The sequence below is a fragment of the Colobus angolensis genome, unplaced genomic scaffold (genome assembly GCF_000951035.1).
Source record: "Colobus angolensis palliatus isolate OR3802 unplaced genomic scaffold, Cang.pa_1.0 Scaffold284, whole genome shotgun sequence".
NCBI classification, from domain to species: Eukaryota; Metazoa; Chordata; class Mammalia; order Primates; family Cercopithecidae; genus Colobus; species Colobus angolensis.
In genome coordinates this window covers 1918256-1944041 of record NW_012116088.1, presented here as the reverse complement: position 1 = coordinate 1944041, position 25786 = coordinate 1918256, and the positions used below count along the sequence as shown (strand labels likewise).

At 33.2% G+C, this 25786-nt stretch overlaps 1 protein-coding gene across 2 annotated transcripts in view; it reads right to left on the bottom strand.

Moving 5' to 3' along the window:
• The window catches only part of LCORL (ligand dependent nuclear receptor corepressor-like), a 177897-nt gene that overhangs the window by 27749 nt on the left and 124362 nt on the right, over positions 1–25786 (bottom strand). Inside the window, exons 6-7 of one of the 2 annotated variants that reach the window (XM_011948808.1) lie at positions 17056–17149; positions 11389–15728 (exon numbers count right to left, since the gene is read on the bottom strand). In XM_011948808.1, the coding sequence (XP_011804198.1) occupies positions 14696–15728; positions 17056–17149 (1127 nt within the window). In that variant the 3' untranslated portion in view covers positions 11389–14695. Of the gene's footprint in view, positions 1–11388; positions 15729–17055; positions 17150–25786 lie in introns of those variants that run through there. The other variant, XM_011948810.1, reaches the window with a different exon arrangement.

Genomic DNA, 25786 nt, shown 5'->3' with positions numbered 1-25786 from the left:
CCACTACCCTGTTTTTTTTTTTTTTTTCTTTTTTAAGAGAAAAGTGACCCTTTTGGCTAAGTCCAATCTCTCATACCATTGGGGTATAGATCCTATACCCAATAATCTAGACAGGGGCTTCACTCCATTTCCATTGGTTGCCATCTCATTTCTGTATCTTCAATCATTTATTCCCTATTGGCTTTTTCCCATTAGCATGTAAATATATATCTTTTAAATCTGTCTTCAACCCCAGCTTAATCTAGCTAACTTTTGTATATTCTCTCCATTCATGGCCCATTATAGTTTTCTGTGCTAATTTTCTTTCTCTTCCTTCATTACTCATCTAGCCTTGAATATGACTTGTGGCTCTGTTAGTCCACCAAAGCTACTCTTTCCCAACCACTAAGATAAACTCTTATTGCTATATTCAATGGAACCATTTCAGGGCTCATCTTAGTTGACTTCTTATCAACAATTTACATTGCCTTCTCCCATCTTACAACACATTTCCATTCACCATGTTCTCCAGACTTTCCTCTTACCTCTCAACTACTCTCATCAGTCTCCTTTTGTATACATCTTTCCTTTTCCCTAAATCTTTGGGGCTCTGACTTCCTAGGCTCTTTCAATCTTACAATGAATAATCTCATTGTAATCTCTTCCACTCTCATGGTTTCAGTTATTTGTTGATTCACAAATCCTTATCTCAGCTCAGGCCTTTTTCTTAGGAAACAGATCCATATGTTTAGGAAGCATATCCATAACTGCTTCCTAACATCCTTTCTTGGATATCCCACTAAACACCTCAAATCCTCACATCTAAAGAGCACTGTATCTTAGTAGATCTTACTATCCTCTACCCAGGTGTTCAAGGCAAAAACCTGGATGTTCTCCCTCTATTCTTCTAATCTTTAAGACACTGATTTTACTTTATAGATCTCAAATCTATTCTTTTCAATTACTGCTAATAGGGCTTAAAACATATTTTGTTTCATTATTTGATGCTGACCTCACAATATGGGCTATGCTTCCCTCGGTAGCTTCATTGTTTACCATCTTCCCACTCCCTCCTGATCCATGATTCCTATTTTATGCCTCAGTTCTGATAAATTACTCAATATTCCACATATGCTTGCTCTTTTTTAAAAAAAATTGTTGAGACACCTAGGTTGGAGCACAGTGGCACAATCATGGCTGACTGAAGCCTCGACCCCCCAGGTTCAAGCAAAGTGTGGGCTACCACACTTGAATAATTTTGTTTGTTTGTTTTGCAGAGATGGGGTCCCACTATGTTGCCCAGGCTGCTTGCTCTCTTTTGTCATTCAAATGTTCCACATTGTTTGCACTGCCTGAAACACTCCTCTTCAAACTTCTACTACATCGGCCTCCTTCAAGCCTCAGCTTAGATGCAACAATGTAGGAAACCTTGCCTAATTCCCTAAATCTGAGTTCAGTTTCCCTTTAATGTGCTCTTAAAATCCATCGCTGTCTCTCTGATCATAGCAGTCATCATCCTTCTACTGAAACTGCCTATCCATTTTTCTATCCTTCATGACATGGTAATCCCCATAAGAGCAACAACCATGACTTTAACCATTCTATTCCCTTAAAGCCTATAATATCCCACTTAAAAAATGAAATACATTCTATTTATTGAATAAATGATGTAGGTCTTGTTTTCTCTCTTAGATGGAAAGGAACTATTTGAACCTTCCACAGTGCCTAAGAGCATATTGTAGGCATTCATTAAATACTTGTTGAAATAAGAATAGAATGGGATTGCATTTTTCTGCCTCCTTTCCATGTGCACACTTGATATATACAGCAGTACAAATGTGGTGAAGTATAAATTTAAAAACTCATAAATTATGTCTGGACAGTTCATCTCAAAATGTATAAAACAAGATATTTGTGATAGAAGCAAAACTTTTCATCAATAGAAATATTTCAAAATTTCATTATATACACTGCCTTAGAAATTTTTCTAGGAAAGTCTGGTTGTTAAGTCTCTTAAGTATCCAGTCAGTAATTTATTCTATGAAGAAGAAAAACACATATAAAACTAATAATGAGTTTTAGCATCATTTCCAAAAAGGCAAAAAGAAGTATGAGATACTAAGAATAATGAGAAAAAAAATACTTTAAAAATCAGATAAATATAACAAATATTTCTATAAATACAACTTCATAAAAATAATGTCCTTGTTGATTGACTAAAAAAAAAATGTTAAAAAATAAAGAAGGAAAGTTATCAGTGAAAGATAGACAAAACTTTAAGCAGAACAGGAAATAGTACTAGTAATTTTAAAAATGAGAAAGATCAAAAACAGCTCTTCATATGATATTAAACATTTTAAAACTGCCCAAAAGGATTTTGAAATTAATTTGAAAAAGTAGTAATTAGGCATCTTCCATCTTATTTTTTCTAGGATGATTTCATATTTAGTGGGGGTAAATAATCACATTAAAATAAGCTTGATATTTATTTCTTAGGAAGATACAATGATTAAGAAGCTGAAAGGACAAAATACGGTTCTGTTGTAAAATGAATTAATGCATTTACTTCTGGTAAACTGTAACAGTATGATATGAGGATGATATAAAGAATTTAAAATGAAGCTTTACATTTTATTCTCCATTCATGATAGTCTTTAAGAAATATGTGTGTATATTTTCAGATGAATTATAATTTAAAAAAATACACTATCAGTTTTTTTTTACCTCTCTTTTTCCTGACATGGCATTTGATATTTTTAGTTATCCTGAGAACAAGAAACAGAGGTCACTTTTTAAAGTTTTGATTAATCATTTATAATTGAGAATCTACTTTGGCCAACCTTTAAAATTTTAATTGTCGCACGTTAGATATTTGAAATTTTAATCATTACTTTCTGACATAGGTTTTAAAATTATGTAGTTGAATAACTGAATCTTGGGGGTCATAAAATCATTAACTTATTAAAAATCAAGAATTTACTGCTTTTACTATTTTAATATAAGACCTAATACTACCTATTTTAGCTTTTAAACAAGTTTTAAAAAGAGTAATAAAAATAAAGCCAATACTTCCCCAATTCCCCCCAAAACACCCCTAAAATATATAACGATGCAACTATATCTTTAAATTTCCAAATGTAAAATTTCTTTCATGTTAAGCAAGTAATCAATAAGTACTTCCATACTCCTCAATATCCCTCATTGTCCAGTACTTATCAGTAAGAAGAGCTGGAAATGGCTACATTGGCAACTACAGTGTTCCTATATTATTGTTACTAGGTTTTAGCATGGGTGTCCAGTCTTATGGCTTCCCTGGGCCATGCTGAAGAACTGTCTTGGGCCACACATAAAATACACTAACAATAGCTGGTGAGCTACAGAGACAAAAACAAAAACAACAACAACAAAAAACACAAACAAATCTCATAGCGTTTTAAGAAAGTTCACAAGTTTGTGTTGGGTCACACTCAAAGCAGTCCTGGGCTGCACGTGGCCCAGAGGCGGTGGGTCGGACAAGCTTGCAGGGTCCTTGAGTCTCCCTGAGGCACCAACATCAGGTCAGTATAACTGAGTAAAAGATGTAATTGTTTGCTAAGGTAATTCTGGTTTGCATTTTGAATTTGGCATTACCTTAACAACAACTTGTACATGATTCTTTCCCTCTTGCTAGGTTATGGATTATCTGTGAAAAAGAATCCGCATCTTTGTATCTGTGGAAATGAGCTCAATGTCTGATATCAAAAAACTACTCAACAAGTTTGCTGATTTATTTTTAAAAATACTGTTGCTCTACCACTCTTCAAATCATCAGTCTTAAAGTGAGTTCCAAATGACATAACAACTTGGTGGGTGATGTGAGATTAAGATTATCCTAGGATAATATGTTACAATCTATCAATTTAACAGATAGTCTTTACTTTTTTTAAAACATGGTCTCAAAGTTGTTATTGATTTCTCAAGTGAGTAATATTTACTATAGTGTGGTACTTAATTTTTAGTTAGTTACTTGGTTATATTTATCTGTCAAACTGCTTACTGATTTTATTAGATCAACCAAATGCAAAAGGAGATAACATCTACATTACTAAAATAATATATTTTAAAGATGATTTCTATGTCTCTACTATATATCTTTTTCTTTGTGTGAAATCCTGGACATATTGAGGTGGGGAAGCACACTGATACATTTAGCAGCACCTAATTTCATGAGTTTCATACTAGGTGCCAAGAAATTAGGTTGTCCAAATATTTTGGAAACTAATTAAAACTGAATCAGCTGTTCCTTTTCTACCTGTTATACTTTACTCAAGGCACCTACAATGAAACTTCAAAATTACATAGAGAAGAACTTACCTAGGGATTTGGAAAAATAGTTTGCCATTTGTCCACTGTTGCATGACTGTCGTTTATGTCTTTTTGTTGACACTTCTGTGGTCTTCCATGGTGGTCTTTTTCTTTTGTTCAAATTGCTAAGAACTTCAAAACTATCAGGATTCTTGTCAAAGTTAATACATTTGCTTAATTTACGATTGCCAAGATGGTCAGCAAATTCATCAGCTGAAGGATTATTTGCTTTAGCATTTTCTATTTCTTTAGATTGCTTTTTAAAAGAATTTTGCCTAGCAGAATGAGATCTTAAAGTAAAGCGCTTTGATTCTTCCATATGAGTTTGATGAGTATTTCCACTGTCAGTAGATTCAGGAGAGTAAATGATTGTATTTAGCTTTAAAGTATTTCTGTGTTCAAGACAGTTGAGCTTCCTCAAAAATATTCTACAGTCTTTTAAGGTTTTTGACCTCCAACTATTAGGACACACATTTTCTAGTCTTGGTCCCTTTTGAAAGTCTTTTTGGCTGCAATTTGTTCCATTCTCTTTTGCTTCTGACTTAAATTTATTCTCGAAACTAGCACGTATTTTGAAGTCAGGCATTACTACCCTCTGCTGCAAGTCACCCCTGATCTCAGGTGGCAAAACACACTGATTTTCTACTATGCTTTTTCCTTGGAGTGGGATGTCAGCATTTGTTTCTCCCTCAGTCTTATTTAAAAATTGTTTCTGGCAGAAAAATCTTAAGTTTCTCCTTTTAGAGTTCCAGTCAACTGTTCCGTGGTTGTGCAGCTTTCCCTCTCTTTTCCACCTTTCATGATGCAACCTCTTAAATTCAGTCCTTTTTAATCTAGCTATTGCTAAATTACTTTTCACATTTAAGAGGGGAGAGTTAGCCACTTTATGCAGTATATGCAACTTCTCTGCTGATTTTGAAGGAGAAGAGAGTGCAAATTTTTTAAAGTGCTTTCTGAAGGGGCTGGCATTAAAGTCAGAATATTTGGTCCCTAATTTGATTCCCCTGGTATTTATTACTTCCAAAGGGTTTCGGGCATTTGCTTTTCTAACTAGTGAAAGAGACTGTGTTTCTGTTGTTTGCATAAACCAAGTACAGAGTTCATTCAAATCATACTTTTTCTGAAAAAGCATTTTTACAGGTGAAACTTCAAGTTCTAAAAGACAAGTTTCCAAAGGGCTTGCTACTTTGAAATGATCATTTTCAATGTGTTCTCTTTTTTTATGAATACAATTTTCAGCTTCATCGCCACTTACTTGCACCCAAGCATTTGTTATTTGCTCAAATCTATTGTTTAATTCCTCTAATAAGGAATCATTTGAAGCAGAAGTAGCCCACCACCTGAGCAAAGGGTTTGATGAAATTATAGGATCCAAGGATACTTCAGAAATAGGTACTAATTTATTATCTTCCAAACACTTTTTTGCATTCCGTGAAAGTCTGATTCTTGGGGTATCTTTGTAAGCTATTTTCATCTTTGACTGTCTATGTTTTTCCTTCTGACTTTTATTTTTCTGCAAATGCAGTTTATATGATTTATGGAGCAGAGCATTTCTATAAATAAATGAGCTAGAAGATGCTAATGAATGTAAGAAATGCAGAGATGGTTTTCTGTCCCTAATAGAATGTCTCAAAGGTACAGTAGCAATCATACTTTTTGATCCATTTTTAAATATATCAGCTTCAGTGTGCCTTATTTTATCCATTTTAGTGCACTGTTGGTCATACTTTTCTTCAGGTAGATTTTTTCCTAACGTATTTTCCTGTTCTAAAGGAGGCAAGCAGCTGCTAATACTTACTTCTCTTTCCTGAGGTGAAGTTCTATTAATAGTCACAGATATGCCAGAGATTTTCACTTTTGCTGGTCTACCAGGCTTCCTACTTATTGCCAAAGGCTTCTGATTTGGTCGAATAATGTTCTTGGAAGGCTGAGGTATCACAGATTTGTTCTTGATGGGTCTAACATATTCAAAGCCAGACCCCAAGATCTCACTTTCAGTAGTCAAGCTTGCGACAGCACTTATTCTTTCACCCAAGTTAATTTTGTGTTCACTAATATTTCTGGGACTATTATATTCAGTTGGAAAATCCCCAGCATTATTGTTTAAAGACATAAGGTTGCTTATGTTTACACTTCCTTCAGAAACATGCCTTTTAGTTCTTCTTGACCTTCCGTAAATAACAGTTACTGTAATACTCCTTTTATAAATACCTTCTTTTACTTCTGATATGAGAGATTCTGGGCTTTTCCTTCCAGCACTAAAGGGCTCATTCTGGCAAATAGTGATGTCTGTTTGATCAGTTTTAGGCTTTGGTGGTCTTCCAATTGGTCGCTTAATCTGTCTCACAACTTGGGGACCTATTTTTTTTGGTCTACCTGGTTTTCTTTTAAAAGATGGATCAATAGCACTGCTTGAATTGTCCTTAGTTTCTTCTTGTGGCTTATCACTATTTATATCACCTATAAACATTGTAGAGGATCCTGAAGTTTCTTTTGCATGATTGAATTTGTTTAGTTCTCTTTGAAGAGTATCAGTATCATAATGATTGGAGTGACAATTTTCAGAGTTCGCATTTGAGATATTCTCATTTGTTTCTGTTTTTTCTTCAGTTACATGATGGATTGTAGGTTTTTCAGAAGGGAGAACGACATTTGAATGGGAAGTACCAACTGAAGTTAAAGTATATTTGACTCCTTCACTACTTTTAACCTCAGATAAAAACATGAGTTTGATAGGACTAGAATAGTTGGAAACAGATGAACTTTCAATACCTTCATATTTTGCTGGTCCATTTTCAACACTGGAAATCAAGCGACCCATATCTAAAACAGTTGACTTTTTCAGATTTTCAAGTCTTTTGTTATTCAAATCCATTGCAGGCATGCAATGACTTTTGATAATACTGCTGGATGCTACCACAGATTTTGATAAGCTCTGCTCTTTGCATGTCATTCTATTTAGAGTAAGAGTCATATTTCTGTCAGCATTTTGATCTTTACCATCAATTTCTATCAATTTCTTGGATGTTTTACATCCTTCTGATAATGGCTGATTATTCCAGGATTTTTTGGCTATATTTATTGTATCTTCCAAACGCTTCACAACAACTTGTAAATTAGAATTCATTGCAATTTTGTTTAGGTCTATATTGTGTGAGCTTTCAATGTGAATATTTTTCACTGGATCGTTTTTTGTTGTGGATTCAGATACCTTTTTGGCTTTAGGGGATTTTTTAAAAACATAATTATTTGTTACATATATAGAATACCACCCTGGAGGCACAATATTTCGTTTAGTTCTGCTCAAAAGTCCAGAAGCATCATTTCTCAAAAGAGTTTGAGTATTACCTAACTTTGGGTTTTTCCTATGATTTTGCAAAAATTGTTTTCCATCTGCAGATTTCTCCTGTGGCTTTCTTATGCTCATTTTCTCAGGGGAAGTTGTTTTAAAGCTTTCTGAAAATGAATTAAAAGACAAGTTAGTTTCTGAACTATGAAGAGGTAGTTGCAGTGACTGTAATGCATAATTTGGTGAAAACGATGTTTCAGCATTTTTATCTTGAAGTCGTTTAGAATTTTGTAAAGAAGGCCCTTGATCATGATAGAATTCTCCTTTGTCTGATGAAGATATATCATTGTTTTGTGTCAACTTCCTTGAACTTTTCTCGGTGTATTTTTTTCTTGTAAAATTTTCATCAAGACTAGCAAGTTCTCTTTTTATCTGTAAAGACTGCCTTCTAAACATGGGTGAATCAGAGGAGTTGCACATTGCAAATAAAGTCTCTTGACGCTTTCGAAATCTTGTCTGAATAATTTTATTTTCTACCTTTTTATCGTGTTGACTCAATAATTCCATAAAACTATAATCACTGGCTTTTGCATTATGCAAGAGAGACGTTATGAAATCTCCCAATTTTAAATCATTATATGTATTACAATCACTGCTAGATAATTGTACAAGGCTTGTCATATCCGTGGTTTCTATTGATTTTAGTTTTTCATTAATGCGATCCATTAAATCTTGAAAAATTACAGCAGTTTCACCTTTTTCATGATTTGTAGCAGAATTATTGCTGTCATTTGAGAGTAAAGAGTAAGAGTTACTGGATTTTTTAGTTTTAAGTATTTTATCTTCATGATCACTCTTATTGCTGCTTACTTCTGCTGGTGTGAGAGATGGAGGCTGGTTAATGTTTGCTTCAAGTTTGTTATTTTCTAAGGCTGAAATCTCTGAGATGACGTCTTTCAATTTTTCAAATCCTTCAGTTTCTACAGGTGATAATGGTGGGGGTGAGGGACTTCGAGATCTACAGGCATCTTTAAGAGTGACTGAAAGATCACATACTTCCTTTGACAAAAGAGGACTACGAAAGGCTGATTTTGTAGAGTGAATGTTTGGTAACAGTCCAGAACAGCACCTGTGAGAATTATAACTGTCTGCAATTCCACTATTCACTACTGGCTTAATGTGTTCAACAGTTACAGTTTGGCAAGATAAACAATTTAAATCTTTAATACAGACTGGCAGAGGTTCTAAACCAGGGCTTTGTTTTTCGTTTTGTAAACAACCTTTTTCTGCCAGCCTATATTCACAACTACAGAACAGACCATATAAATTATCTTCGATTAAGGGCTTTTGAGATTCTGAAGACACAACACATGATGTATTACAACAGCAAAGAGAAGCAGCATTCTGCTCTTGGACTAGAAATTTCAACATAGCCAAAACTTGTTGCTGGTGATGTATGCACAAAGATTCCAAAACTTTGCTTAATGCTGATTTTCTTTTTTCCATTTTAGTAGCTTCCTCTGATTTTGCATCAACAGTTGAACTAAAAATAAAAATCAAACAAAAAATGAATTGCAGCAAAAATACCACTACAAGGAGTTATAATTTTAACAGCGTTCGAAAAAAGATATTTTGGTATTGTTGGACTCCTGACTCCTAGAGAGCTGCAATAATGGCATTTTGATTATTGTTTAGCAAAAATATAATGAAGCACTCATAACTAATTTCCTACAACAAAGTATAAGTCAAAGCAAAGCCCTATTTTTGCAATATAAAAGCTGATGATTATACATATGATTACATTTATATATTAATGTCTAATGTTTTGAATGTATTAAGAATATTTAATGGAAAGTGCTTCAGAAGGAGTTAAATTTTTATAAGGTAGCCATTTTATAAATTATTCTGATACATAATTATCAGTCTACATTAGTGCAAATAAGAAAAATAAAATGCAGGAGTACAATCTTTATTTAAAATAGATATTTTTTCCAAGGCAGTGAAAATAGTAAAAGCTTCCCATAATCACAAGGAAAATTAAGGGATTTAGATTTTATGTAAATAAGAGAATGTCCTTCCTAAGATTAAGCTGCAGGCGTTAACTATTTAAAAATAAAATCTATTTTTAATTGATGTTAAATACTAAAGTAATTTCATAAAAGCTAAAGGCATTACTTACCTAATTATTAAGTTTCAAATGCTGGAAAATGGCCCACTACAGAAACTAATATACATCTAACTTTAACTAAGAACCGGGCTTGCTTATCAACCAATATAGAAGTCTACAATTTTTTTTTTAAATCCAATACCAGCAGCAGGAAGAATAAAATATATTTAAAGAGTTCTGTTTCAGAAAAGTATCTATTTTAATTAAACATATCACCAAACTCTGTACATGAAAATTGCCTTTCACTTACAGTTTATTACATTTGTTGTTTTTAATAGTTCCTGATTTCTAGAAATTTTATTTAAGGTTGGAATAATGCTGATTATGAACTACTATTGAAGAATGTATTTTTGTTTAAATACAGAATTTTTATGCTCATCTATATTAAAAATTATAAGATTTTTATTTTAAAACAGGAAGTGGAATGTTTTTATTTTGCTACCTAAAACTGATATAGCTTGTTTCAGAGCTATATCATTCAGAGCTATATATTACTTATTTCACTTATAGTAATATTTCACTTATATTTTATAAAAATTATGTTATTTGAGTAGCAAAAATAAGAAAGCAAATTTTAAACGTGATCAAAACTTTTCTGGAAAAAAAGATAACTAGATTCAACCAATGTTTCACTAAAACTAGTGATTTGACATAAAGAAGCTATCAAAGTGAGAAGAGATATGAAATTACAATAAAACTTTTAAAGTCCACTGCTGCCTCTAGACAGATGAAGATAGGACATGACCCCAGTATCCTCTCCTTTTTGAAAATAATTTTTTATAAATTTTGTCATGGTTGGGAGTGTAAAATCATGCAATTGACTCCCACGATTCAATCAGATAGTTTTAAAAAATATACGTAGAGAGCAAGGGCAGGAAGAAATGATAACTATCAAAGATTATGACATAATTATATTATTTTCCAGCAAATTAAAAATGACTAATATTCACACAAGCAAAAGAAAACCCAGAATGTTGTGAGAGATGCACTTCAGCAGTTTCTAAAGTGATGTTATGGCATAATAAAGAATTTACATGTTTCTTGGAAAAATATGTTGTATTTTAAAGATTAATAACCATTCATAACTCTTCCTGAAATGCTCAAAGGCTTTTTTTGTTAATAAAGCCAGGTATGCGGTATAAATAATCAAAACTAATGACTAGTGTTAAGTATTCTGAAACAATGTTACAATATCAACTTGATTAAACTCACAAAATTACAAAACCACTTTTTATATCCCTTTTCTGACATTCTAAGCAAAGCTTTTAGAGTTTTCTTATTCAGTTTATTAATAATGGAATTTCAAAAATACTATGGTAGCCAGTAATTCCCATCTAATGCTATAAGAACAGCTTAATAAAGGTATAAATTAGATATTCAGGTATTAGATTCTATCTTATGTATCAGATAGCAGAAAACTAACATCTCAAATTACAGAACTTCACAATATGCTTATTTGGCTTCAAACATTTCCCCCCATATTTCTCGCATGTTAGGATGTTAAATAAAAACCTAGTAATGAGTAAATAATAGTTGAACACACATGTAAGTATCCAGTCTAGAATTATTCTCGGGTGATTATATAAGGTTCTAAAATTGTATTTTTTTGGTAGATCCTTTGCTTTTAAAGTTTTCTAATCTTTTCCTGTTTGATTTATAACCAAACACCCTGCCTATTTTTAGTATGTGACTATCCATTTTGCCCATTAGAAACTTGTTGGAATATTTCTTCAGAAAAAGTAAATTAGAATACTATATTTAATAAAACTGCTTCCTAAAGTAAATCAAAGAAGTCAGTGTAGTCAGTTTTTTCTTTTCTTTTCTTTTTTTCTTTTACTGAATGAGTAAATCAATCACACGCCAACAGTGTTGTAAATTTAAGTGCAAAAGCATTGAAGTGCTTTACTACAAATTACAACCTAGAAACACGTTAACTGAACAATTAAAATTCATACAATCGGATTTAGATATATAACAACACAAAGTAGGAACAGAATTACAGTACATTTACAACACAAGACAGATACATGAATTCATTAGAAAATATTGTAATAAATAATTCATGAATTATAGTGCAATTGATTTATGCATAAATATAACTAATTGCCTAACAATCAGTTTATATTAACAAAATCTGTCAAAATCAAGGCAGCCACAGAGTTTTACTAAATTACTGCGACAATGGAAATACTGCAATTAAAAAACAAATACAAGTATTTGTACTGTAAACAACTAAAAAAATCAGTCTCACTAAAGTTAGTATACAATTTAATATAAAATTGTCATTAGCTACCAGAAATGGTTTAAACAACTTTACTGAGCAGTAGTTTTCTAAAAACAGAGGCACTGTTTTTTCTTTTCCTTCTTTTTTTTTTTTTTTAAATATAAAATATTTGAGGAACATTCAAATAAGTAGAAAGCACATAAGGGTTGCTTTCACCTTCATTAAGTCTGCTGAAATGGGATTTTTCAGAAAATTGTCAATGAATAAATAGTAACTGGTAACTAAATTCATAAAGTACTTTGAAAGTTTAACATAAAGGTCATCTTAATAGAACCACTGGGGAGAAGGGGAATTTCCCTGCCTTTCCTAGTTTGTATAATCAAATGTTAACTCAATAATAGAAAGGTTTTGTTTCTTTTAAAAGTTATGGGTTGATTATTACCTATAAACTATCAAAAAATATTTTAATTTACTATTTCTGACCAAAAATAAATAATACAAGTACTAAAATGCTGCAAATTAACTATAATATTACCTATAAAACTACTGATTACTGTGAAGTCAATAGCAAAATGATCCCTGATTTATGAATCCTGTAAAGTTTTTGGTCAGGTCATCTTTTAAATGATACAAAAGTGTTCTGTAAGTTTCCCTTTACTATAAACTTCTTAATCAATTTATTAATGTAAATATAGTGTGAGGAATAAAAAAGCTCAATACAATATAAATATTATGTAATGCATTCAAAGCCCCCAAAGTTTTCCAAGTAAAATTCTGTATAAAGAGGTCAATAAAATTGTTTTGAAATATGTACTTTACCTTTAACTTTGTTTTTCATTGGGGGAAGGGGGAAATATACTAAATAATCCAAGTTCTGGCCCTCACAAAATATGGCTTAATTCTTTGAAAAGAAAGATGACCCTGACATCTGCTGTTCTGTAATCTATGATGTGTATTTTCTTGGGGTGAAAAAAAAAAGAGGATTCATACCCTAGTGTGCAGGTAACATTAATAGCTGAAGAGGGTTCAGTATAGATCTCAGAGACCAAATAACTGCTTGGTTGTGTAGTTTCTCACTCTTCAGTTTCTTTAAACATGTAAGCAGTTTTAAAATTTAATAGCTGAAAATCTCTTTAGTATTACACGTATATGTGATTATTAAATACACACAAACACAAGTGTAAAAACACAAGTATTTGACAAGGTGCACTTATTTTTTAAATTCAGCTAAAAGTATTCCTTTCGGACTTAGGAAAACTGGCTTAGAAAAATGATCAGAACCTGAATTTTAACAGAGAAAGGGGGCACTCAGAGAATTTTGAATACATAAAGCAAATCCCTATTCTTCATATGAAGGCATATGCTTTATAACATTTTACCACTACAGTTGCATACTCCATAAATCCAACAAGGATACTTTGACCCATATTTTAAAACTGCTATGTAAAAATGACCAGTCTCTCTTATGAGTCTAGTAAAAGTTAAAATGCACTGCCCAGCTTCTAACTACCCAATTAGTAGAGTTTACATTACTGAAAGTTCAAAACAGCTTCAGTGTTAAATATGTGTAAATCTATTCAAGACCCTGAACAAACTGCAAATTTGGTTATTAGCAAAATGATAATGTATCGCCCACCAAAATGAAATCTGCAATTCATTTTGATAAACTGAAAATGTTTTGAAATGTCACAGCAGCAAATATATTAAAGTTACACTGAGGTTTTTCAATAGTAGGAGTGTGTCACAATCCTTAAAATTTAAAGTAGTCATAACATCAACTAACCAGCACATTTAAACCAAAATTATCATTCTCAAGCTTTTTCTGTGCACATTATAAACATGCTCTAAGTTGCATTCCAACTTTCTTTTCTAACCTTACACATTAGCTTATTTTTCAAATGAAAAACAAAACTAAATTATTTTAATAATTAAATTTAAATTATTTTTTGTTCTTAGTACTCCATCTTATATTAAAGGGTTCTATAGCTGCTGGGGTTAACTATGTGTCAGTTTTTTTTAAGCATATACCTTATAAACCCCAACTTCTTGCTAAATCAACTATTAAATGATAAATATTAAATTTCATTATACATATCCTTTAAGGTTTTCTTTTCTATTCCTGGTGGATGCACGTGAGTGCATTTTGTATTTCATAGAATGCACTGTAGTGTACTAATACTGTATATATTAATTTTTCTTAGTATGGAGATAGCTGTCTATTTAAACTTTGATTGGTTGTTTGACATACATACAACAACTGTTAAGTATGTTGTATAGAATGTTCATAAACTATTAATATCATATTTCCATTATAAGATGGTTCAACTGAATGGCTGGAATGGTCTTTCACCAATAAAAATGTTTCACTTGACAATTACTCGTTTTCCCACAACGCTTTATGCTATTGACTACTAAAGAAAACCTGAATCTTTTTCACCTATTTATACAAGGATGAAATACAAACTATCAGAATTAAGTAAGCAACTATATAATTCTGTCCACAGTGAAAACCCTGAATAAAACTTTTTTTCAAAAGGCATGTAAGTGGTTTTTGAACTGTAAAATTTCATGTCTCCTGTCAGAGTGAGCATTTGTAATTCCCACATGTGTGTATATAGACACACAAATACACACCTGTGCACATACACACACACGCAAACACACACACACACACATTTTCCTAACAAGTAATCTACACAGGCTTGCTGCTGTTTTTGCAGCTGCCAGTCCCTGAATCTGTCATATTATATAACCCAGTGTCTGGTAATCGTAGTTTCTTCTTCGGAGGAGTCTTCAGTGTTCCAGATCTTTCTTTTACCTTGTATTCTAAAGTGCTGTGAGGTACCCCATAAATTCCTTGTGCTTTGGAAACACTCATTTTTCCACTCATTACCATTGCAATAGCTTCTTCCATTATTTCATGATCATATTGCCGATAGCGGCCACGTTTTTTCCTGGGCTGCTTACTGTCTTTTCGATCTAATCCATCTTCAGTATTTTCAGAGGTTCCATCAACTGTTCCATTTTTAGAATTAAGACACAAAGGAGAGAGGTCCCCATGTAGAAAGTAAGAGTCAACACTTGAGTGAGTTACAGGCCCAGAACATTCTATTTTGTTCTGTTTAGGGAGTATATTTTTCAGTTTTTGGAGAGCCGATCCTTCTAGGACTGAGGAGGTTTTGGAAACTTGATACATAACATCCAGCAGACCAGAACCATCAGGTTGTGATTTTGAGACAGAACTTACTCGTAGCTGAGGAATTTTTAACTGTACAGTAGGATTTGAAGTTTCATATTGGAGGCTTTCATTTTTTTCTTTAAACTGAGTGACCATTTTCTGTAGAGTTAGCTGATGGAGGTAAGTGGAAGCTGTTGGGAATTTTAATTCTGAGGTTTCAAGTAGATTGAGTTTACTTTTTTCTGTGCGCTCTGCTTGAGCTCTTGCCCACAAGGCTACTTTTTGCAGCACTGCACAAGTTTCTTTACTGTCCTTATATGAATAACTATCATGGAAATCTCGAGTTTTGTTTTTAAAAGATGCAGGCTTCCCTGCTGGTAAGGCTTCTAAGTGAAGAAGTAAAGTTTTTTGAGGTATGCCATAAAGTATGCCTGCTTTATTTATGTCCAGTGCTCCAGACTGAATGTCTTTCAAAGCTTTTGAGAGCAAACCATCTGCAAACTCAGCACTTCTTTCCACATAGTCCTCTCTGTTTCTGTGTAGTCTCCTGGATGGATGGAATGAAACGATGGTAAACTGATGCATGAGAGACTCTCACACAGCTATGGAAGGGGAGGGTCCACTCCTTTATTATACTCCTTGCTTAGGTAACATCACTGCTTATGACACTTTTAAGTCTGTGAGATGTAGTAGTTACTCCTTATCAAAGCAAACGCCACAGTCCTGGTAGGACAATGTGTCAATGATACGGTGGCCTCAACGGGCAGACCTTCCAAGAACATAAAATCCTAACTCAGTATTTGTAAAAATATTCTCATGATGTTGCTATTCCTCTGACAGATGCTTGCAGAGCAACACTTATAAATTTTATTTGTACAATTAGAGTTCCATTATAAAAAGTACCCAAATCCTAAAGGAGTTTTTGTTAGTACAAACGTGACGTTACCGCTAAACAAGTAATAAAAGAGTCAACCCCTTTAAAGGAAATTTGTAGCAGCAGGAATATTTCCAAACACAAACATCCCATATTTCCACAAGACTAATTTTTCTCTAGACAAGAACTTAAAACTTGAAACAAGTAGATAAGTTATATTTGAATAACTTCATTTTAGATATTATCAATGTCACTTCTATTTCAAATGCATCACTGTAATTTTCAAAGTTTCTCAAACAGAAAGCTTACTATACCTTACGACTCAAATACTACTACAGTCATAGTTGAAACAAATTACAGTCTACCTCTAAGATTTAAATGTGACAAAAAAGCTTCCTGTGCAGTTAGTTAATGGGAAGATGCAAAAAAGTTGTAAAAAAAATCCAAAAATCCAACAGAACAGCATTTCACTACTAATTATTTATTTAATGATTAATGACACTTTTCAAAACATGAAAGGACTTTTTGTGGTGATTGCTAGATATATTTAAGTAGTTTGCCACCACATCTAAAGTGCAATAAGAAAATCTAAACACTATAAACTAGTGTTAACAATTAGTAAGTACAGTGCTTTTAGAATTTGTTCATTGTTTTAAAAAATTAATAAATTACATATTTTCCTTAAAATTGCCCCCTGAGTATTTAATTTAATATTCTCTTACTCGTCCTGCTTCTTAGTTTGTATTCTATGATTAAGTTGGTAGTTCATTTTAGTAACATGAACTAAAGTTTGGTGATTGTTCTGATAACTTTTCTTTAACAGAAAGAATAAAAAAGAAAGAGAAAGGACAAATGAAAGGTATGAGAGAGAGACACTTATGAGTGACAAAAATTCTGGAGGAAAACTATATACGTCAATACTACTCAGAATAGTATTAAGAGTTCTCTGCAGAGATAATTTTATATTAATATTAAATTATATTTCCTAGATATTGCTTACCCAGCCACTGAATTTTCAGAAGAAGGATCACATATGGATGACTCTTCAGATTTTATGCTGGTTTTCTTTGTAGAGAGATCTAACACTCCATCCCCTATAATTTTTGCAAGAGAAAAAACTTTATATTTGCAACAGATAGGCAATCCTTACATTTTAATATTTCATATTTTGTTGATCTACTAATTCATAACACTAGTATTTGATATGTGGCCATTACCTATTCATCTTAAACAGGTTTAGGAACAGGATATGACTGGGAAGGCACTATATAGGAAAAAAGAACAGAGGAGGAGCTGGCATTGCCAGGTGATATGAAGAAACTAACTAAATATATTATATAAAATTTGTCTAAGATAAACTTTTAGTCACCTCTCCACCATTTTGTAGTGAATAGCCATTGATTTCTCATTCATGACTGTTTTCCATTCAAAGCTGCCCAGATAATGCTTTGGGAAGGTGGGAGTGATATAAATTGTACAAAACAGAGAGAACAGAAAATGTGATGATGAGTAAGAGAATTGAATAATTAGCATTTACTAGGACTAGCAAAAGGTAAACTGTGGCTGTATGTATAGGAATATATGAGAACTATATATTTTCTAGAACTCACAGTGTAAAATTTTACTCTTTTAAATTATTGAACTATAGATAGTTAAATCACTGCCTACATAATATACTGTGCTTATGTCTACGACTAAAGACATAACTTACGATAATGCAGCTTTAGAAAAATAATGTTATAAAATAACTGCCTATGGATGTTATTAAAATGCAGTTACTATATAACATTTACATAAATAAAAATTCAATTATTCAGACTTATTGTTAATCTGGCATGCTTCAGGATCAAAAAGTATAAAAATAAACCATGAATTTAAAATCCAGCAAACAATTCTGTGAATGTTTTTATTGTTAGCTAAAAAACAAAGTTTTAGCTGTAAGAAAAATTATTAAAAATACATGGTTAAAGATATATTAGTTCAACTGGGCTTCAAAAATTCAACTGGGTTTTACTGTAACCATAATCAATCCATGAAATATGTATGTTCCTGAGCAGATACAAAGATGAAAAATAAAACCAAATATCCCATCTATAGCCTGCTATATAGACTTTGACAATAATTCATTGAGTGCTCACTATGTGCAAAGCACTATTTTAGGCACTAGAAGAGCATCAAAAAAAAAAAAAAGTCACACCACATATCTACTGTCATAGTCACAGTCATTGTCACAGTGCTTAGGATCTAATGAGATAATTCATACACCCCTACAACCAGCACCACTACCACCAGCAATTATGATAGTGCCATTCTGGAGAATAACACAGAGTAAGCTGATAGAGTAATGAGGGTGGGGCTGAGAGCGCTGCTGTTTTATGCAGTGTTATCAGTGCAGGTTTCTTTGATTTGAACAGGGCCCTGAATAAGGTGAGGGTCACCAACTAAGCAGATACATGGGAGAACGTTTCTGAAAGAACAGTCTGTATAGAGGCTATGATATGGAACCATGTCTGGAATGTCAGAGGAATAGCAAAGGCCAGGGGTATCTGAAATGAAGTAAGCCAGGCCAAGAGTGAGCTGAGATCAGAAATGTTGCAGGAAGAGGTTACACAGTGCCATTGGGCCATGGCAAGAACTTTGCATTTCATTCTGACAGAGACAGGAAGCCACTGGAGGATTCTGGGTGGAAGACCGACAAGATTTCAATTTAGGTTTTTAAAAGATCAATCTGCTACGGGAGAATGGACCGCAAGGAGCTAAAGGTGGAGCAGGGCAACCTGCTGGGAAAGTGCTATGCTGTTTCTTGTCTCTGGGCTTTCACACTTGGAGTTGGTTTCCTCTGCCTAGAAGATTCGTACTCCTCTACTCCTGCCCCCTGCCCTCCCACCCCGCCAACCCCTCCTAATTCTCACCAAATCTAACTCATCAGCCTCACTCAGGACACAACATAGAGTTGGTTGATCGTCATTATAGGTTACTATACCAGTAACACTTACTTATATTATTTAGCAGGTTGTAATGTAATGCTAGTTGCTCATATACCTACCAATGCTAGCCACAGACTGTAAGCTATGTGAAGGCACAGACCACGCATATTTTATTATATATCCCTGCAGCTTACAATAGTGCCTGGCATACAATGTGTATTCGATAAATGTTTGCTGAATAGAATTTCAAAGAACTGGAAAAATTCAGTGTGGCCAGAGGTTAGAGCCCATAGATTAGTAAGGGTAAAAGAAACAGACTGAAGAAGCAAAGTACCTGGCACAGGCTATCTTGAAAAATTATTAAAGACAGTTTCTTGCCCCAGTTTACCCATCCAGCTTAATTTTAAACTTAGTCTCCATTCATCTCAAACCTCACATGGCTCATGTACCTAACTACTTGTATTCCCTCAAATTGCTACGAAGTGGTATGCCTCTCAAATTGCAGTACACTGTTCCCTCTGCCTATTCGACTTGTCAAACTTCTACTCATCAAACTTCTACTTATCCTTGAAGACCCAGATCCCCCGCCCAGGCAGAAGATGCTTATTTTGTCTTCCTGCATGGACAGCATCCTATAAAACGTATGACACTATCATGTAATTATTGATTTATACATCTTTTTCCCCCATGAGATTGAATTCCTCAAGGTCCAGGATCTTGACTTATTCATTTGTGTTACTAAATATTGGTAGAGTGCTAAAACCTACTAAAAGGAGAAAGAACTGTTTTCTCTGTTCTATCATCTCATTTCTTTTTTAGCAATTAAAATTTTACTACTTTAAGAACTTATAAGGATAACTGCCAAACCCATATTCAAGTTTATAACTTCATTCACAAATTTTGATTTTGCTCATTTTATGTAGTTTATGGCATATAAAACACACTCCCCTAAGTCTGTTACTCTTAGTCTCAGAATGAAGTAATGAAATTTCCCCGATTCTAAGCTGTTAGACTTGATATGCTCCACTTAAAATTATTCCATAAAATATAAATTATGAAAGGAGGTACAGGAAACCCCTTTCTCTCCTTTACAGATACTATAAAAACTAGGCTGCAGCTCTCTACCTAGGGCAATAAAGGTTTCTTTTCTTTTTTGGACTACTCACACATAAAGTACTAACTATAGCACATTTTAATCTGGATGAGCTACATAGAAGCTCTACTCCATCTTTCAGAAACCTACGCAAATAGGCTTATAATTCTGATTCTTTCTCTTTAGGAAGTCTAAACAATGACCCTATTGACAAATGCTTTTCTCTCTTCTTCATAGCCCTTTCCACATCTAGGCTATGTTAAAAGTTTTATTCTAAAAGGATTTGATAAAGAAAGTAATGCATTATACTATCCAGTGAAAATGAAAAATGTACTCCATCATATTTCTGTCACATTGCATTAAAATTCTTTAATCAATTAATGTTTACATAGTAAACACAAAATACATAAATATGTAATAGTTCTAATACCATTAAGAATTTTAGATCAGTTTTAGTTATGTATAGAAAATCTCACTTTTTGTTAGCAGTATTAACCATCTATACTATTTTGCTCATAGCATGATTCCCTTTTCTTCATAAAGCCTGTAGTTCAAGGGCTGGAAAAGTCAAAAGGAGTTACTCCTAGGATTGTCTGAATTAGAAAAACAAAAACAACGAGAGAGACAGCTTGGGAAGGATAGAGCAAGTCCAGGAATGGCGGGGGTGGGGGAAGGATATTTTCTTGCTCCTGATAATTACATCTATCTGAATGGTGATTACATCACTCCTTCACAATGGAGATATAACTAGATTTTGTGTGTACATCATTCCAAAGTACTAAAATTAACCCAAAATACATGATAAAAAATCCATTTAAAATAAACTCTTGGAATCCTCTCCCACCATTTTGTAGTAAATAATGTAGATAAAACTAAGCACTTAGAATGCTATGACAGGATAATATAAACTAAGTAAGTGGGGGGAGGTAATTAATTCAATTTTACTAGTATATTCTCTGCAGTTTATCTTATTACACTGTAATTTATTCCCCATTTATTTACTGTTGGTATTCAGGTTGTTTTAGTTTTTCACTGTTAAAAACAATGCTGAAATGAACATCCTTATAAATTTTTTGTCTTCATGTACAATAATTTCTCTAAAATAAACTCTCAGACGTGCTGAACAATAGATATTACGAAATTTCTGTCCCACATCCTTGATAACACTTAGTATTGCCGGTGATTTTTAATTTTTGGTGAATAAGTAAACTTCAGGATTAAAGTGAACAAGATAGTGTATTTATTAAGCCATTTGCGTGAATATTTAAAGCACACAAAACTATTTTGTTTATAGATACATAAATAGGTAGTATCACTGGTTGCTTCCAAGGGTAAACAAAAAGATCTAAAAGGATCTTAACTGTATTTCTAGAAATACTTCAGGTCTGTCTGTAAGAGAAGACAAATCAGAGGTAAATATGACCAAATAACACATTTATTAATTCTGGTTAACAAGTACATGATTATTACATTGTATTTTTCTGTATATTCAAACTTTTTACTAACATTTAATAATAAATACAAAATTGTTTTAATTTACTGGTTGGAGATGGGGCATTTAACATTATAATTTAGTTATTTCCGATCAAACACTATTGTAAAATGTACAGAATTAAAGATAAGCCAATCCAATCTTCGAACAAGGTCAGGTAATTATCTATGTAACACTACCAGAATTAAATTTAAAAATAAATTGACGTTTCAAAAATTGAAGTCATGGCCAAATTGGGCAATTTTCTTGAATACTCACTTTATTGGGTTAATTTTTAGTTAAAATTCAGATTTCAATTTTTCATAAATTGTTTTCTTTCCTGTATTGTCATGCAAACTTCTGATAAAGGATCTATTCAGAAGGACAACTGGAACCTTCATAATACAGAAGTGTTTCCCACCCCTCCAAGGAAATCATTCTGTTTCATCTCTTATCTGGCCTTTTGCTATTCTCCTCTCTAGGATATTCTTACAGTTTTGTCAATTATATTCAACTGATTGCTAGAAAATATTAGTAACTTACATTAAACCTAATGTGTTTAAAACTGTATTTTTCTATAGTGTACTGAAAGTGTGTGAAGCATTTGCTATAAACATTACATGTCTTAACTCATCCAGTTCTCACAACAACCGGATGGCATAAATAGATTTATTAATGTGCAAGTTTTAATGATGATAAAACCAAAAATGAAAGAGAAGTCAACTACTTGAGAGGGTGAGATGGAAGAACTGGGCACAGAGTTTAAGTCCAGCCTGGGCAACATAGCAAGACTCCTGTCTCTTAAAAAACACAAAAACAAAAAACAATGTAGCCATATGTCATCAAAAATCTTAAAAATGTTTACACTCTTCTAGGTATCTAGCTTAAGAAAATAATATTTAACATAAAAAAGGTTTTATATACAAAGATATACCATAGATTGTACAATTTTTAAAAAACCCTAAATATTTAAAAAATGGTTACATAAATTATGGTTCCTTCACTTGCTTGAGAATTAGATTTAACACTGTCATTAAGGCCATTAATAAAGCATGAAAAAACTGCAAATGCTACTGTAACGCTTTTAAAAGGTATGATATAAAAATCTGATATACAGATGATGTAAACATGTAAATGCAAATGCTACTATAACATTTTAAAAAGGTATGATATAAAGTTTGATCTACAGATGATGTAAACATGTTTTGCAAGTAAAACAAGAACCCCCAAATCAAATACAATATAGCATAAACTGTGGAAGTAAATATACAAAAATGGGAACAATGGTGATCTTTGGTTGATAAAGCGTTGAGCAGTTAAAATATGTGATTGTGTGCATGCACATGCCTAGGTATGTATGCGCCTACATACATACATTCATGCTTTTCTGCCTTTCCCAAGTTTCCATAATAAAAAAAAATCCATAAACTTAAAATTAGCAAAAAATCAACAAAGTGTAAAAGCATTCCCTGGGTTTATCCAAATTTCAATTTTAAAAATTTGAAGTCTTACGTTCACTGCAAATAAAATTGTTTTGATTGTTACTGCTTAACTATAGGGTTTCAGTCATGGGAGAAATAACACAAGAGTAGCACATTATTCCAGCCTTATGATTGGTTTTTCCTTCATTTGCCTACCTCTGCAAGTCAAATAGTAATTTTTTTTTTTTGTAGACGGAATCTCACTTGGTTGCCCAGGCTGGAGTGCAGTGGCACAATCTTGGCTCACTGCAACCTCCACCTTCCAGGTTCAAGTGTTTCTCCTACCTCAGCCTCCCAAGTAGCTGGGATTACAGGCGCCTGCCACCACACCTAGCTAATTTTTGCATTTTTAGTAGAGATGGGGTTTCACCATGTTGGCCAGGCTGGTCTCGAACTCCTGAGTGCCAAATGATCTGCCCGCCTTGGCGTCGCAAATTCCTAGAAGTGAAATTGCTGGATCTGAAATAATGCACAATGCTGTTGAAAGCCTGGGATTACAGGCATGAACCATCATGCCCGGGCTCAAATAGTTTTTTTAACTGGAAGGTTATCTTCTTCCCGTTGTGTTTTATTTTGTACATATATTGCTGAAATACTACAGAATTCATTAATCTATTTATTCATTATAAGAGATGATATAAATCAGAGTAAAGTGCTTATAGTGAATTTAAGATGTAAACATTTATAATAGCAAATTTAGGAAAATACTACAGGTGAAATTAAAATAAGGCTTCAACATTTCCACCAAATGCCATTTTAGACTTTTATTGTAATTCCTTTTTCTTTCTTCAGTTATTCCTGCAAGTACTGAATTAAATCATGGCTTCAAAAGGCTTCAAGTCACTACCTATGAAAAACATTTTAAAGAACATGTTCTCTTTTACCCCCTATATTACATTACTTTACTCTGTAAAACGTTTTAGCTGAATATATTATTTAAAACATGGTTTGCATACTTATTGCAACAATGTCACAGTGGAAAACTTGATTTTTTTAAACCACACATTTGAGACTCCTTGTCATGCTCCTCCAAAAATGATTACTTTCAAAAAACCTTTTATAAATGTTTTACATAAAAGTACAACCTAACTATACAGTTTAATGATTGAATTTTCATGAACTCAACCTTCCCATATAAAAACTACACCTACTTAGCAGTGTCAACCCTGACGCCCCGCCACCTCAGTATCTTCTTCTGGTCACTACCTCGCCCTTACCCCTACTATCTTGACTTTCAACAGCATTGTGCATTATTTCAGATCCAGCAATTTCACTTCGAAGAATTTGTTCTGAAGTAAAAATTGAGATTGAGTTTAAAACCTTAGCTCAAGAATATTTGTTTATATATGACACACAATTAATATGTGATCCTTCCATACTACTGAACTAAGTAAATCAATTTAAGTATTAAAATGATTCTGCAGAAAAATACTTAGCAACATAAGGATGTCAAAAGTGTAAATTATGCAGTTTACAGAGGATCTATATCTCATGTAGTAGGTCAGTGGGGCTGAGCACTGCGAGTGTGTTCTGTGCACACGTAGATCTTCTTCAGAAAATGGTTTGGAAGGACTGAACACAGGAGCACCTACAGATAGCTCTGGGTGGAAGAATACAGGATAACTTTTATTTTCTTCATTTTCTTGTTTTCTAGTTTTTCTACAATAGTTAAAGTTATCCTCTAATGCCTAATTTGTACTGAAATTTCTTGAGTCCAAAATGTGTTTTTACAGTTGGTATGTTCAATTAGAATCAAATAATGTGTCTGTGTTACATTTGCTTCTTAGTGTGATACATTTGATTCTTAGGTTATTTATTTATTTTTGAGATGGAGTCTTGCTTTGCTGCCTAGGCTGGAGTGCAGTGACATGATCTTGCCTCACTGCAACCTCTGCCTCCTGGGTTCAAGTGATTCTTCAGCCTTGGCCTCCCGAGTAGCTGGGATCACAGGCATGCACCACCATGCCTGGCTAATTTTTGTGTTTTTAGTAGAGATGTGGTTTCACCATTTTGGCTAGGCTGGTCTTGAACGCCTGACCTCAAGTGATCTACCTGCCTCAGCATCCCAAAGTGCTGGGATTACAGGCGTGCACCACCATGCCTGGCCATGGTCTCCAATTTAGGGCAGCACTTTCCCCAATTTACGATGGGGCTATGTCTTGATAAACCCACTGTAAATAAAAAAATACAGTAAGTCAAAAATGCATGTATATCCCAATAAACCCATTATAAAGTTGAAAAACTATAAGTTGAACCATCTTAAGTTGATGACCATCTGCACTGTTTTCCTGTGGTATCATTTACTTTGCTTTTAAAAATTTCCTTGTATAATTCTGATAAACTTGGAATTGGCAATAAAGCAAGTAACTCTCAAACTTTTGGATTTCATAATTCCTTTTTACTCTTAAAAATTATTGCAGACCTTAGAGACCTTTTGTTTATGTGGGCTATATCTACTGATTTACCATAACAGAAATTAAATAAAAAGATTTTAAAAGTATTTATAATTGGTAACGCTAAAAATGTTAACATTCATAAAAACATTTGTGAAAAACGTCTTCAAAATGAGTAAAAAGAATTATATTTTAAAAAGTTTTGTAGGTCTCTTTAATGTCCAGCTTAATAGAAAACAGCTGAATTCTCACATCTGCTTCTGCATTGATTGTGGTGAGGTATCACACATCATGTAGCCTCTGGGCGACTTTACTATACACACTTGTGAGAGAATGAGGGTAAAAAGAACAGACAACATCTTATCA